At 37.2% G+C, this 16,725-nt stretch overlaps 1 protein-coding gene across 1 annotated transcript in view; it reads right to left on the minus strand.

The window, feature by feature from the left end:
* LOC144976146 (uncharacterized) overlaps positions 1–16,725 on the minus strand; it is a 217,287-nt gene that overhangs the window by 62,302 nt on the left and 138,260 nt on the right. The window contains exon 2 of the mRNA XM_078920328.1: positions 11,585–11,730. Coding sequence (XP_078776454.1) covers positions 11,585–11,730 — 146 coding nt within the window. The remainder of the gene's footprint in view (positions 1–11,584; positions 11,731–16,725) is intronic.

The raw sequence follows: 16,725 nt of genomic DNA on the forward strand, positions 1-16,725 counted from the left end.
GTTACCATGCGTCATTACGAGGGAAGTGACGATACGACTGTTGAAGCGTATTCCTTTACACATCTACATCACACAGATCCACCAATCAAACAATTGATATATTATTTACTTATATTCCTATCTTTCCCTCATCATTCCCTCTGTCCTCACAAAACAGCACAAAACAAAGAGAGAATTTCATTGACAGAAAGCCTGTAGAAAATGGCCTGTACATAGAGTAAAGGCATGACATTTGATTTAGTTTTAAATCCCGGTTGGAAAAATGTCAACAAAAGGATTTTTACTTTGTTTGCTGATGTTGAATTAAACATAAACACAAACCAGCTGGAGTAATTTTCATCGTAGGCAAACATCCATGTTTTTAGATAGATAAACAAACCCCGATGACGCACTAGGAAAAATAAACGCTTAAAAAAAATTTTAGCCAGAGAACAATTACTTCAAAAAGGGATCGATGAATAGGATTCTAAATTCGTCAAAAATCTTGTTTTTGGGGTTTTTTTTTAAATTACGCCTGTCATGGTCTCAAGTGAGTAAAGAGCTACTCGACTATGCATAAAGATATATGTAGAATGAGGCCCCAGAATTTACTAGTTACTATAAATGAAAAACAATTAACGATTTGTTTACAATGAAATAAAAATAATGATGAAATTTAATTAAAAGAGATAAACAGTGATCGTGGCAGTTACAAATAGAGATATGAATATTTTACGTAACTTATGATAATATGTCAGGTTCATAAGTTTACGTTTCCAGGCAGTTGATGGGCTTGGATGATCTATTCCTCTGATAACAGGATCGGACTCGTAAAATTCCACTTCCAGGCAATTGGTAAGAGGTTATTGTGTAGTCCTTTGACAGCGGGCTTGGGTTTGATCCTTGAAGATTATACAATCAAAGTTAAAAGCTCCGGCGTCTTAATGGTGTAGATATAATTTCTACAAAGTCCCAAAAGATAAAAATCTTACAGTATATAGAAGGAGTAGAGCGACTGGCCGTCCGGCATAGATTGTGGAGAGAAAGTGAGTGTCAAATGTTAGACATATCAGCTTTTATAATAAGTGGCTACGTGACAGAATGTAGAACGAAAAGTATTAACTAATTAGAAATTAATTCGAAATATAACTGGAGTGAGATGAATTCAGTTCTTAATAAAATAAAATTTAATAAGATAATTGTGAACAACCTTTACTGTGACACCCCCCACCCACGTTTAAAATATACTCTTTAACCATTATGGGAAAGATAGATTTTACAAACGGAAGTAAATTTACTATCATGATACTCTAGCATTAATCCATTGTTATGATTTGTGCTACAATTAAATTATTTATTAACTAGACATGGAAATGTTTATATTAACGTAGGTATATGAATGGGTGACAATAACAATGAAAGATTGTGATTACAAATCATTGTGATGAACAACATGATGGCAATGTGATTACAAATCATTGTGATAAACAATAGTGATGGCAATGAAGCATGATTTAAGTCGATGATATGAAGGTAATTTACTGAATGAAATGAATGAAAATGTAAATGGAATATTGACATTTCAATTATTAATCATAAATGAGTGAAAATTCATAACAATAATAGTAAAGAGAAGATTTCTCAAATCATGAATGGGTATGGTATATATATCCAAACAATACTCAATGTTACATTAAGTTGGGTCATCATGTTTACAAATAAAATTATCGAATTTGTGCGTTCTGATTTGGCATAGTTTGCGAGGTAACTAACAGTATGCATGGGAGGTTAAGTTATACCCTTCTCACGTGTTTATACTAATCGAGAAAGTAGGTCGGCGTGAATATTTTCACAACCTGGTATGTGAGAGATACTGAAAGTGTAATTTTGCAAAAATAGACTCCACCTTAGTACTCTACTATTATTCGTTTTGTTATTTCTTATGTACGTGAGTGGTTTATGGTCCGTTTCGACCACAAACTCTTTTAGCAGTAGATATCTGCTGAATGTCTTTAAAGCAAAGACGATGGCCAGTCCTTCACGCTCTATTACAGAGTATCGTGATTCTCTGTCCAATAATTTTCTGCTTGCATATAAGCAAGGCATTAGAGTTCCCTCATGCTCCTGTAATAGTACACCTGCGATGCCCTTATCAGACGCGTCAGTTCTTACAACAAATTCTTTTGACATGTCGGGTAATTTAAGAATTGGTTCTGAACAGAGTAATGCCTTTAATTGGTTAAAGCTATTCTGACACGCTTCTGTCCAAACAATTTTGTTCGGTGACCCATTCTTTGTCAGATTTGTTAGCGGTGTCGCGATGTGCGCGAAGTTGTAAATGTATTTCCTGTAAAAATTTAGGAGCCCAAGTACTTTGCGTACTTCTTTTTTTTTTGTCTTAGGTGGTTGCAATTGTGCGATTTTTGTTTGTTTTTCTGTCTCGGGTGTCTGTGTCCCATGACCAACGGTATGATTAATCCTGCATTTGAAGCTTCGATATTAGTAAACATAGGTTGCGACACTGTGTCTCTATCAAAATACTTTTTTAGCATATTTGCATGGAATGTCTTTGTTGTGTTGTTAATTTTAATCTCGTAATTAACATCGATTTTACTGCTGTTATTTTGAATGGTCCTTTCCATGTAGCTAAAAGTTTACTCGAGTCATCGGGTAAGAGTATTAGTACTTTGTCACCAATCTCAAATTTTCTTGACTTGCTTTTTCGATCGGAGTATTCCTTGTATTTCTCTGCTTTTTTAGTGACGGATTCCTGTGCTAACTTACATGTATCCTCTATTCTGTCTTTCAGGTTTCTTACATATTCGTAAGCAAACATAATTTCGTTATTGTCCTCCTCATTCCCTTTACAAATGTCGGCTACTATATTGATCGGGCCGCGAGGTGATCGCCCATACATCAACTCAAATGGGGAGTAGCCTGTAGATTCTTGAGGTATTTCTCTATATGCAAATAGGATTGCTGGTAAGTATCTGTCCCAATCATCTGGTTTTTCTGCTGACACTTTTCTTAACATATACTTTAGAGTGCCATTAAATCTTTCACAAAGACCATTTGCTTGGGGGTGGTAGGGAGTTGTGAATGAGTGTTGGATTCCCATGAGTTTCATGGTTTCATGCATCATATGTGATGTAAATTGGGGTCCATTGTCCGACAGTATCTCATTTGGTATGCCTATTCTAGTAAAAATTGTCATCAATGCTTCAGCTATGTGATCCGATGTAGTTGATTTCAATGCTATCGCTTCTGGCCACCTGGTTGCGTAATCGACTAGTGTTAGTATGTGTGTATGGTTTCTATCTGATTTTGTTAAAGGGCCTATAATGTCAATTGCAACTTTTTGAAAAACTTTTTCAATAACTGGGGTTGTCTCTAATGGCAATCTCGGTATTCTGCCTTTTGCGACTCTTCTTCGGCATGTGTCACAAGATTTCACATATTCTCGGACGTCTTTAGTAATTCCAGGCCATGTGAAATTCTCGGATATTCTCTTCAATGTGGAAGAGCTCCCAAGATGTCCAGAAGTTATTGAATCGTGCGCTATTCCAAGGATTTTGTTTCTGTAAATACTCGGCGTGACCAGTTGTTTAGCTATTTTGTTTCTTTTCCAATGTAACCTGAACAGAATATCTTTTTCAATGATGTATTCAACTTTTGATTTCGTCCCTTTGTTTGCGATATTGAAATATGAAGTTAAAGTCGGGTCCTTTTTCTGTTCTTCAATGAACGTGTTCCTGTCAAATTGTTGTGGTTCAAGAGAAATAGTCATTGGCTTCTCTGTTGTCTTAGTCATCTTTCTTGTTTCTGCTAGACAAGCTGTTTCTTGGGTTAATGACCATTCTTTTACATCTGTTGGGTTGTCTTTAAGACCTTTTGTATTGCCAACAATAACATCAGCGACGGGGTTGGGAAGTATACAGCATTCCACTATTCCTGTATAGTATGTTTCTATGTACACGTTAGCTGTTTCAAAGGTTTCGACTGTGCCACTGAATGTTATGCATTGTACCGTTTTTCCAGTTTTGTCTTCGTCATTGATCAAAGATGCTTTTATTCCTACTGTACTGCATCCTGTGTCTCTCAATATTTTGCAATCAGTTCCATTAGCTTTGCCTTCACAAAAAAATAGCGATCCTGATTTGTGAGTTTGTGTTAAAAGTGACATACCTTTCACGCAATACACATTTATATTTTCTCCTGACATTACTCGTGTCTGATTGTTTACACTTGTTTGGAGTGATGCATTTGCAGTTTCTTTTGGATATCCCACGATTTTGTAACATTTGTCTGCTGTGTGGCCTTTCATTCCACAATATTGACATTTAATTATAGGTTTGTTGGTTTTCTTATACTCAGTATTATTGTCAGTGCTATTTCTTGTTTTGTTTTGATAGGATCGGCTATGGTCTCTATTGAACTGTTTGTTCCATGGTTTGTTACTATGATCATCTTGTTTCACTTGCGTGTTCCGAGTGATTGATCGGCTCGTTCTATTTGAGTACTGAACTTTAGGTGTACCTGGACTCTGAGCAGCAGCAGCGTAGTATGGTTCCTTCAGTGTTCTGCTAAGGGGTGTCAATGGATGTGCGCTGTTAAAGTTTTCTGCGTAGATTTTTAATTTGTCCAAGTTTTCTGGCTTTCTCTCTTTAAAGAATGCGACTAAATCTGGGTTGCAAGCTTGATAGATTCGATTCTTCAGCGTGAGATAGTAAAGGCCTGCAAAGTCGTCTTGTTTAACGTTTGCCAACTCAAGCCACCGATTTAGAAATTGAGTAATTCGGTTCACGAATGTATTAAAGTCTTCTCCACTTTCCGGTTTTGCAGTGTGAAACCTTTCCTGGTAACCATCTTCCGTTAATCTAAATCTTTTTAGTAGAGCGTCTTTAATTTTTCCATAGTCATCTGCATCTTCAGTTGTTAAGGTATAGAAAACTTTTAGCGGTTCTCCAGATAAGCAGTTAATCAAGGCTGTGGCCCATTTGCTTTCTGGCCAACGATAACCTTTAGCCTGAACTTCGAATCGGTGTAAGAAGGATTCTAGACAGTCTGAGCGTTCATCGTATGTTGGCATGCGTGGAAGTTTCACGAAAAATTCATCACTATTATTATGTTTTCTTTCATGACCGGTTTTTGTTTTTTCAATTTCCAGCATCATTTGGGTCCTTTTGGTTTCTTCTTCTGCTAAAGCTATTTGTCTTTTTAGTTCCCTTTCTTGGACTCTTTCTTCTCGTTCTTCTCTACGTATTCTTTCTTCGTGTTCTTTTTCTTCTCTACGAATTCTTTCTTCATTTTCTTCTCTACGAATTCTTTCTTCGTGTTCTTTTTCTTCTCTACGAATTCTTTCTTCATTTTCTTCTCTACGAATTCTTTCTTCTTTTTCTTCTTTTATTTTCTCTTCGCACCATGAAAATATTCTTTCCTGGGGTATTTCTAAGTCCTTTGCGAGACTTAAGTATCTTTTATATGCTTCCATTTTTGCAATAAATTAGTTACGATGTTTTATATATATTATATTGACAGGATACTGTTACTGACTGTTTTATTTATTTACACTTACTGGAATGAACTGTTCTATTTTTAGAAATCTCTCTCTCTCTTATTTCAACTTATTATGTATGTTGAATTTAATGCCTTTTATCGTTATATCTTATAAAGCAATGTGTCAATACAATGCGGAGTTATGACTTGAGTCAATAACAATGTGTCAATCGCGTGTACTCTAAACTATGTTACTACGAAAAATGTATCACCAATGTGTGTGACTCGTCGTTAGTTTGTGTACAATTATTCGCAATGACGCTAATATACTAGAGTGTGATAACAATAATAGGATGCCAAAATAATCCCAAGTTATCTATCACTAAATATAACACGACGGCAAGTAGACTCCTTTTATTATTATTTAGTTTTTAAAGACTCACTTTCAGAACATAATATATAAGTGGTTTTCGGTAACAGTAGTATGCCAAAAATGTATTTAAAACAAATCACTATGCAAAACAAATCACGATGTCTATAGTTACTATGTGATGCCCAACGCATGTAAAAGAGAATAATGAAGGATATATTTACCAACTCAGTTCGTGGCTGGGACCTCTCTCTTGTTCAATGGTTGTTCAACAATTGTAATTAGGCATTGAAGAGTGTTTAACAGTGATGTCTGAAATACAAAACAATAAAATATCGTAAGATTTACAATAGTTACAAAATGTGTTCACAACACTGAGTGATTGGATGATAGGTGAATGAATCGTTATGGAATGTAAACATATTGAAAACAATTCATGAATGAGGCAAACAACAAAATGAAATGAGTGATATAATAACAAAGTGGACAAGGAATGAATGAATGAATGAAAAACTGAGTGAATAGATGAATGAATGAATGGATAATGTATGAATGAAAGAATGAAGGGAGGAATAAATGTATGAATGATTGGATAAATGAGTGAATAAACGAATGAATGGATGAATGAATGAATGAATGAATGAATAAATAAATGAATGAACAATGAATGAATGAATGATTTATAAATGAATAAATGGATGAAGGAATGAATCAATAAAATGCTATTCAATTTGAATGAAAGAATGAATGGATAAATTGCTATTCCATTTAAATGAAGAAATGAAAAAGAAAAAAAAATTAATCCTGTAAATAGGGAGTTCAATTAAAATATGATCAAGTGGGGCAATTAAGAGTTTTACAATTTAAACTTTAAAGTTAGATGAAATAGATATAAGTAACTAAATAAATTCAATTCTTTATATGTGTCCCCTCCAAAATCTCATGGTCTCAAGTGAGTAAAGAGCTACTCGACTATGCATAAAGATATATGTAGAATGAGGCCCCAGAATTTACTAGTTACTATAAATGAAAAACAATTAACGATTTGTTTACAATGAAATAAAAATAATGATGAAATTTAATTAAAAGAGATAAACAATGATCGTGGCAGTTACAAATAGAGATATGAATATTTTACGTAACTTATGATAATATGTCAGGTTCATAAGTTTACGTTTCCAGGCAGTTGATGGGCTTGGATGATCTATTCCTCTGATAACAGGATCGGACTCGTAAAATTCCACTTCCAGGCAATTGGTAAGAGGTTATTGTGTAGTCCTTTGACAGCGGGCTTGGGTTTGATCCTTGAAGATTATACAATCAAAGTTAAAAGCTCCGGCGTCTTAATGGTGTAGATATAATATCTACAAAGTCCCAAAAGATAAAAATCTTACAGTATATAGAAGGAGTAGAGCGACTGGCCGTCCGGCATAGATTGTGGAGAGAAAGTGAGTGTCAAATGTTAGACCTATCAGCTTTTATAATAAGTGGCTACGTGACAGAATGTAGAACGAAAAGTATTCACTAATTAGAAATTAATTCGAGGGAAGGCTATAAAAGGAAAGACGATCTAATATTAGAAGGTAAAGTTTATCTAAGCCTACCGAAATATAACTGGAGTGAGATGAATTCAGTTCTTAATAAAATAAAATTTAATAAGATAACTGTGAACAACCTTTACTGTGACAACGCCCTTCCGCCACAGCATTATAAGATATCGTCGCCTAGGCATTCCAAGAAGGAATAATATAGATAATTCATCAAACAAGATGTCAACAGGAATTTCCCATGTTGTCCAAGTGAGTAAAATTGGGGGTTAATATTCTTGCCCAAGGAAAAAAAACGAAAGGGCCTGAAGCGGGACTCAAACATGGGACCTTCTGGTCTGGGTCACAATGCAATGCATTAACCACTCGGCCTCCCCCAAAAAAAAAAGAAAAAGAAGTTACATGTTTGAGGGTGAAATCAAGTAATCAAACTATATCTAAAAGTGAGAATGTTCTGGCAAGAAAGAATGGAAGATACGCTTATGAATCGATGAAAAGGATTCTAAACTCGTCAAAAAGTATAAAACCTGAAGCACAAAATAAATGAAGTTACACGTTTGAGAGTCAAATCAAATATCAGTTTTTAAACGTTTTTGACAAGTTGGGGGACAGCGTGGCTCAGTGGCACGGTCTTTGCTTCGTACCCGAACTGTAACGAGTTTGATCACCAACTAACGCGCTGTGTGGCCTTGAGCAAGTCACCTCGCCCTAGCTCAATTTGTGGCGCAGCACTGTGGCTGACGCCTGGGTTTTTCCAGTTTTTTTTTTCTTGGAATAGACCCTAGAGGCAAATTTCGCCTATGGGATGAATAAAGAGAATTTTATTATTTTTATTTTTTTTAATTAAGTTGGTGGTCATTTTAATTAAATTATTATTCAAAGTGACAGCGTTGTGTCAAAAATGGAACAAACGCTTTTTTTGTATGTCCAATGGAACCGTTTTCCTGAAGGCAACACTTTGTAAATCAACGTCGAACAATAAATGTGTATGAATTTACATTGACGGATTAATAGAATGAGGGGCATCTTCTCCCTGATGAAATAAATGTCCGTGACAAACACAACGCTATGTCGTGAAATAGAGAGAAAAAAATGCACATCCGAGCTGCCGTTGTGTTTAAAAACACAGCAAACCTATACTACCATACTCGATCGATTTAAATGACCCCTCATCTTGGCAAAAATATCTTAAACCTAGAACTTCCCGAAGTTTTTTTTTTTGCCAAGATGAGGAGTCATTTAAATCGATTGATATTTGAAGGACGAGTTTTCTGGCCAAATTAAAAAATAATTTGGCTTTTTTCCAGAGTACGGCAGAATATGCAATGTTATGTTAACCAAATAGTACATATGATGTTATTTTAAAAAACGGAAGCGTGTGTGAAAGCTAAGTTCTGTCGTGCTCTGTGCTCTGTAAATAAGACGTGATTTAAAATGTTGGCCAGAAAGATTGTGTTTCAAATATCGATCAATTAAAATGAACTCAGCTTGATAACAAAAGCAAAAAAAACAACCTTGTATTTCCTGAAGTTTCTGGTTGCGTCTGTTTGTTTTCCTTGTTTCTGTACTTTTGTAATGGGTCAATTTTTATTATTCAAAACCTGCAAAGTTCTTCATAATGATTTAAAATGGGTATATTTTTTTATGTCAAAGCAAAACAAAAACAGGCATTTTGAAAGCTTCACTTCTCTAAATTGGTTGGTGTGTAAGATTAGAAGTGAGGAAACGAAGAAGAAGAAGAAGAAGAAAGAAAGAAAGAAAGAAAGAAAGAAAGAAAGAAAGAAAAAAAGAAAGAAAGAGAGAAGGAAAGAAAGAAAGAAAGTCGGGATTGTTTTATTGTTTTGTTTTATTTTTGGTTTGGAGGGGGGGGGGTTGAGAGGTGTTCATGTGTTTAGTGTGTTTAGCAAGTCTTCTCCTTCACTGCTCATAATGTCTCTCCTCATATTTACTTTCTTACTTACTTAGGCCGCCCCTTGGGGCGCCCAACATGAGCCACAAGTCTTCGCCATTCTGTCCTGTCCTCCATAAGCGTACGCAGCTCCCGGGTGTTGTCCATTCCTGTGTCATCTAGCAGACAGTCAATGTAGGTTTTATTCTGCCTGCCTCTGCTTCTGGTTCGCTCATGTGGTTCCCATAGAACAAGACTGCTTGCAATATCCTCCGTGTGTCTCCAGCAGTGCCCCGCACGTCTCAGTCTTCTCTTTTGAATCTTCGAGGTCACTGGGGGGAGGTCACTGTAGAGCTCTTCATTTGTTATGTGCTCTTTCCAGCTTACATTGAGGGCCATCCGCAGCATACGGGTGTAACAGCCGTCCAGTTGCTTCTCAAGGGCTTTAGTAAGAGTCCATGTCGCTGCTCCATATAGAAGCACTGACTCTACTGTTGCCAGGAACAGTATCTTCTTTATTTCCCTCTGTAGGTTTGAACTCCAGATTTTCCTGAGTTTGTGACAGGCACTCCAAGCTAATGCTTTTCTGACAGAAATATCAGAGGAACTGCTTTGATTCCAACCTCCTAGGTACTTGAAGTTGTCAACTTCCGTCAGCCATTCTCCATTCTTTGCCTGTATGCTAATTGGCCTTTCTTGGTTGTAGGTTTGGAAAACTGTCTTCTTGCTAAGAAGACAGTTTTCCTCATATTTATTCAACAACTCTTTGGTTCTCTCATTCTAGCATGGGATTATTGTTTTCTAAAACCCCTGGGTATGTTCTTCTTTGCAGAGGTTAGGACAAGTCTGTTAAATATCCAAATAATCTTTGCTTTCGGGGGGATCCTTTGGCAGGTTTTGTCAACTTCATCAACGAAAGCTTTCCAGTTTGCCATTCTGAAATTTCACCTTGGTTTGGGCGGGGTGTTCATGATTGGAATCTGGATTCCGCTTCTAAAGAGAGCTGGACGATGTTTACTGTGAGGAAAATTTCTCAGGATTTCTCTAGTTCTCAAGTCAACTCCAACTCAGTGGCTCCTAACACTAAGCGGCATTGCACATGCAAGTCTTAGACGACAAGACGCTAATCAAAGGATGCATGGAAGAATTGATGAAGCCACAGATGATACTCCTATAAAGATAATCATAAAGGGATCACCTTCAACAACAAGGCTCAAATGGAGAAGACCTAACAAAAATGGTAGACTTCAGCGTGGAAGAGAATTGGAACAAGGAAACACACGGAGGAAACATCATAAAAGAACCCACCAAAAGATTACCTTCATTCCACAATGCCAGGAAATATTGGATTTCCTCAAATCGCCTATTAACAGGACATGGCAGAACTAAATCAAATATGTGGAGATGGAAACTTGGGAATAGTGATATCTACCGGAAATGTCAGGCAGCTCCAGAGACCAGTGATCACATCGTCCTCCACTGTCCTGTAACTAAACTTGAAGGTGGCTATGAAAAAGTTCTTAGGGCGGAGGAAGACTTTCTAAGCTGTGTTGACGAAATGAATTTGGAGGTGTAGCTACTACTACTACTACTACTACTACTACTACTACTACTACTACTACTACTACTACTACTACTACTACTACTACTACTACTACTACTACTACTACTACTATTACTACTACTCTACTACTACTACTACTACTACTACTACTACTACTACTACTACTACTACTACTACTACTACTACTACTACTACTACTACTACTACTACTACTACTACTACTACTACTACTGTGTTTTCTTTTCTTCGATGTTTCTTTTGCGTTAGGTTTTTTTTTGTTTTTTTTTTGTTTGTTTGTTTTTTGTTTGGGGGGGTGGGGGGAGGGGGAGCTTGTTTGTTGTTTTTTGTTATGTTTTTTTTTTTTTGCTTCCAGTTTGGGGAATGGGGATTGGGTTTCTATTTTCTTTTGTTTTATTTTGTTTTTTTGTTCTTGGTTTTTTTTTTTTTTTGGATTTTTTTTTTGTTTTTTGTTTGTTTGTTTTTTGTTTTGTTTTTGTTTTTTGTTTTTTTGGTGATTTTTTTTTTCCAAACAGATGAATCTGATAGAAAGTAGATATTTCCATAATTCTGCATAATATCTTAAAATCAATATTGTTTTTCTGCGTCAAGCCATTATAAAAGCTGCTTTTGGAACAGCCTTGCTTCCTCCGTTGATTGGGGCGTAGGATTTGAAAGGCGGGAACAACAACAACAAGAGGAAGAACGTCGGAGTGGTGAAAGAATATAATGAACTAACTTACCAAGTCATGAATCATGATCAGGAAGAAGGACATTTTGACCGGAAGTGGGATGGATTGGTTCCACAAAGGGAGGACACCCACTGTGTAATTTTTGAGGATGTCGTTCCGAAGACGAACCATGTCGTTGGCGGAGAATGACATGATGCCTGGAGGGAGAGAGAGAGAGAGAGAGTTAAATATTATTTTTGATGCAACAAGAGGAAACATAATCAACGGTGTTTGTTTAGCGGTATTAACGATGAAGACAAAATGATGGTGATGAAGACGACAATGATGATGATGATGATGATGATGATGATGATGATGATGATGATGATGATGATGATGATGATGATGATGATGATGATGATATATATAATAATACTAATAATAATAATAATAATAATAATAATAATAATAATAATAATAATAATAATAATAATAATAATAATAATAATAATAATAATAATAATAATAAAACTTATATTACGAATAAAGACGATCAAAACTCATTTATGGTTTAGCAAAGCATAAAACAAGATTGTTTACTTTTCAAGCTGTTTATATTTCCCCTTAATCGTTGTAAAGAATTGATCCGGAGCTTAATTCAAACAATTTGTGACGAGATAAACTGTTTATTTTGAACCAGTGAGTTTATCCGTATTGTAGCAAAATGTATTCAAATAGCTTTCAATAGTCTGGCGTCACGTCCGCCCAGCAACGAGCAGCTTGGTTCCAAACAAAGAAAATCTGTACTTTTTATTCTTCATGCTGGCAAGAACTTTTTCACATGTCATGTGATCAAAATGTATAAAAGTCAAAACATGATCAGATTTATAATGTTTTTCTTCTACTCTGGATAAACGTTTATGCTCGTCGGAGAAGTATTTCATAAGGGCGTCCGCCATTGTTCCGATAGTTTAGAACCAGTTATTAAGTTACTGTGCATCATTACGAGGGAAGTGAATCTGATCATATTTTGACTTTTACACATTCTGATCACAAGACATGAAAAGTTCTAGCCAGCATAAAGAATAAAAATTACCGATTTTCTTTGTTTAGAACCACGATGGCCGTTGCTGGGGGACGTGACATCAGACTATTGAATCCAATTCAGGTCTTTGTTATTGTTTTTTTTTTGGTCAATTCTCACTAAATGGTATTCACCAGGTTATAAACGTTATAAGTTACACATAGTTTGTGTGTTGGTCCGTTATATTTCCAAATGGCAATGTTGTGAGCTTCTTAGCCAAGCACATACTATCTATACCATGCTCAATTTTTTATTTTGGCTGAATACTCCTCAACAGTCATGACGTCACTTCCGTGTAATGACGCAGGGTAACTTAGTAATTAGCTCTCAAACTATCGGAACAATGGCGGACGCCGTATGAAATATTTCTCCGACGAGCATAAAAAGCGTATCCAAATGGAAAAAGCATTATAAATCTGATCATGTTTTGACTTTTACACATTTTGATCACAAGACATAATATGAAAAGTTCGAGCTAGCATGAAGAATAAAAAGTACATATTTTCTTTGTTTAGAACCACGATGGCCGCCGTTGCTGGGCGACGAGACATCGGACTATTGAATCCAAATAAGAGTTGTCAGATTGGTTTTATTATTGCCTTTGTATATTTGGTTACCTATGCGATTACTTGTGCCACTTTTATTGGAGAAATATAAGTGCACCAAAACATTTTTTTCAAAATCTTGGGAGTCAAATAATGTATTTAAATTGTTGAAAAAAAGGTTTTGAGTGCACTAATCTTTCTCAAGAAAATGGCTCGAGTAACTCCTGGTGGCCCAAGTAACTCCTGGTGGCCCAAGTGACTACTGGTTGCTCCGGTAACTCATGGTTGCCCCAGTAACTCCTGGTGGCCCAAGTAACTCCTGGTGGCCCAAGTAACTCCTGGTGGCCCAAGTAACTCCGGGTGGCTCAAGTAACTCCTGATGGCCCAAGTAATTCCTGGTGGCCCAAGTAACCCATGGTGGCCCAAGTAACTACTGGTGGCCCAAGTAACTCCGGGTGGCTCAAGTAACTCCTGATGGCCCAAGTAACTCCTGGTGGCCCAAGTAACTACTGGTGGCCCAAGTAACTCCTGTAGCCCAAATAGCTTCTGGTGACCCAAATAACCCCGGGTAGCCTAAGTAACTCCTGGTGGCCCAAGTAACTACTGGTGGCCCAAGTAACTCTTGGTGGCCCAAGTAATTCCTGGTGGCCCAAGTAACTAATGGTGGCCCAAGTAACTCCTAGTGGCCCAAGTAACTCCTGGTGGCCAAGTAACCCCCGGTGGCCCAAGTAACTCCTGGTGGCCCAAGTAACTCCTGGTGGCCCAAGTAACCCCGGATAGCCTAAGTAGATACTGGTGGCCCAAGGAACCCCGGGTAGCCTTAGTAGCTACTGGTGGCCCAAGTAACCCCGGGTAGCCTAAGTAACTACTGGTGGCCCAAGTAACCCAATATTACGTTACAAAAAGATGTAGGCCTGGTAATATTTAGAATACCAATCATATTTTCATCTTTTTTTTTCAAAAAGCATATTAAAGACCACACATAATACAGTCCTTCAGAGCCATTAAGATGATGGAGCCAGAGTTTATCTCGATTTCTGTAGCGAACAACAATACTAACATAATCTTGTTACCATTGGATATGACGCTAATCTATCGCATAGTAATTTCTGCCAGATCTAACAGACCCAGCTACCCTGTCCTCTGCTCGTTGGGGTCAGAAGAAAACTCTATTTAACCGGGGATCAATCGGTCGCACCCGAGAGGTAATGAGTTCGATTACCCGGTGCGCTGTGTGGCCTTGAGCAAGTCACCTCGCCGTAGCTCAATTTGCGGCACTGCACTGACGCCGACGCCTGGATTATTCCAGTCTTCCCTTGGATAGGACCCTAGAGACAAAATTCCCTATGGGATGAATAAAAGGGAATTTTAAATTTATTTATTTTTTTCAATCTCCACCCAACAGTGTGAGTGGGTCGCTGGGTACGTTACATAATGTGAAAAGTATTTTGCGATAGACTTGTGTCCTATCAATAGAGTAAAGAGCGATTGCTATTGCCCGTTTCACGATCTTGAAACCGGGATGACTGACACTTTCCACTGTATAACGGAACTTTTTTTATTTTTACTTTATTCATTTATTCATTTTTTTTTTTTTTTTTTTATTTTTTTTTTGTAATTCATCATTTTAAATGTTTTTCGTGAGAATAATTTACTAATAATTGTGAGTCATATTGGTGTAAGTATGTGTGTGTGTATGTTCGTGTATGAATGTAAATGTATCTGTGATTTAGTTTGTGTGGATGTGTATGTGTTTGTGTTTGTTTCTTCATATGTATTCTCAAAATTGAACGTTTGAATGACAATTAATATTGTAAAGCGCCGCTGAGCGCTTATTGGGAATGAGATTAGCGGAAGAGTAGCGTCCCTTGATTGGACGTCATCGGCGGAAAAGTTATTTGTAAACAGACGATCGTTTACTTTTCATTTGTAGTCTACATCTTATTTTGTTAACATTTCATAATGAAGAAAACTAAAGAAAACATCTACGTTGATTATGCATTTTTGTATAGAAATATGAATAATAAATTTTGTATTTGGAGCGGCTTGGCTTATAGTTGGTTTGTTTACAAATAACTTCTCCGCCGGTAACGTCCAATCAAGGGACGCTACTCTTCCGCTAATCTCATTCACTAGATAGTATGCGCTTGGCTAAGAAGCTCATAACATTGCCATCCGGAAGTATAACGGACCAACACAAGAAACTGTGTGTATCCATGAACGTTTATAGTCAGGTTAACTCACTCAACCCTAACACCGACTATATCCGTAGTTTACCCGGGTTACTTTTACACCATCGCCTATTTATTACATTTTTATGAGACAAATTGTAGGCGTAGTATCAAAGCTAATGTTTTTAGTTTTTACATGTTAATGGTAGTTGAATAAAACTATCTATGCACATGCTCATTTTTCATAAAAAAATTTCCAATTTTGAAAAGTAGCAAAAATCTCTAGGATTGAGTGAGTTAATACAATTCAGTGAGCATTACTCATAAACGCGGATGGCAAAAAACAATAACAAAGGCTTGAGTGACGTCATCTTCGAACTATCTATATAAATAACTTATTATTATTATTTTTATAATTATCATGAACGCAGGCTCAATGGGCCTCATGGCTCTGGAGGTTTGATCTTTCGTAGGAACGTTGATTTTCAACCAAATCAAATGACTTGTGCTCATTCTATGCTGGTCTTGTCCTCCAAAACATCTACAAGGAAGTCATTAAGACCTGTTAGATTTCATGATGAGTTGAGAGGGGGAAGTGTAATGGATTTAAAATACGGAATGTGTAAACAAGGGGATAGATTTGGGGAGGGGGGTATATAAAGAGATAGATAGATAGATAGATAGAGAGAGAGAGAGAGAGAGCGAGAGAGAGAGAGAGAGAGAGAAAGAGAGAGAAAGAGAGAGAGAGAGAAAGAGAGAGAGAGAGAGAGAAAGAGAGAGAGAAAGAGCGTGAGAAAGAGAAAGAGAGGGTGAGAGGGAAGGAGAGAGTGAGAGTGTGTGTGTGTGAGAGAGAGAGAGAGAGATAGAGAGAGAGAGAGAGAAAGAGAGAGAAAGAAGGAGAGAGAAAGAGAGAGAAAGAAAGAGCGTGAGAAAGAGAAAGAGAGGGTGAGAGAGAAAGAGAGAGTGAGTGTGTGTGTGTGTGTGTGAGAGAGAGAGAGAGAAAGAGAGAGAGAGGGGGGGGGATAAAAAGAAACATAAGGAGCGAGTCAGACAGGCGAAAACAAATTAACTTCTCTTTCTCCTTCCTTCTAATTCTTAAACCTCCGCCAGTCATTCATTCTCGCCCCCCCCCCCCCCTCCCTCCCCCCCCCCCCCCCCCCCCCCTCCATTCCCGCCACGGGCAATCCATCTATACATTCATGGTCGGCGGATCAAACCTCTGAAGTCTTGATTTTCACTATCAGCAGTTCAAAACTGAAGTCTACATACGAGCTATGCGCACCTCCATGTTTTATTTAGTTTTTGGCGGATCATCCCTCTGATGACATCAGAGGTCTGTTCATGACCCAAAATTAAATAAAACATGGTGCGCAAAACTCGTATGTAGAGGTTTGAGAGGTTTGATCCGCCGAT

This window comes from Berghia stephanieae, chromosome 7, assembly GCF_034508935.2.
Source record: "Berghia stephanieae isolate SIO BIC M18660-M18661 chromosome 7, UCSD_Bste_1.3, whole genome shotgun sequence".
In the NCBI taxonomy this organism is placed as follows: Eukaryota; Metazoa; Mollusca; class Gastropoda; order Nudibranchia; family Aeolidiidae; genus Berghia; species Berghia stephanieae.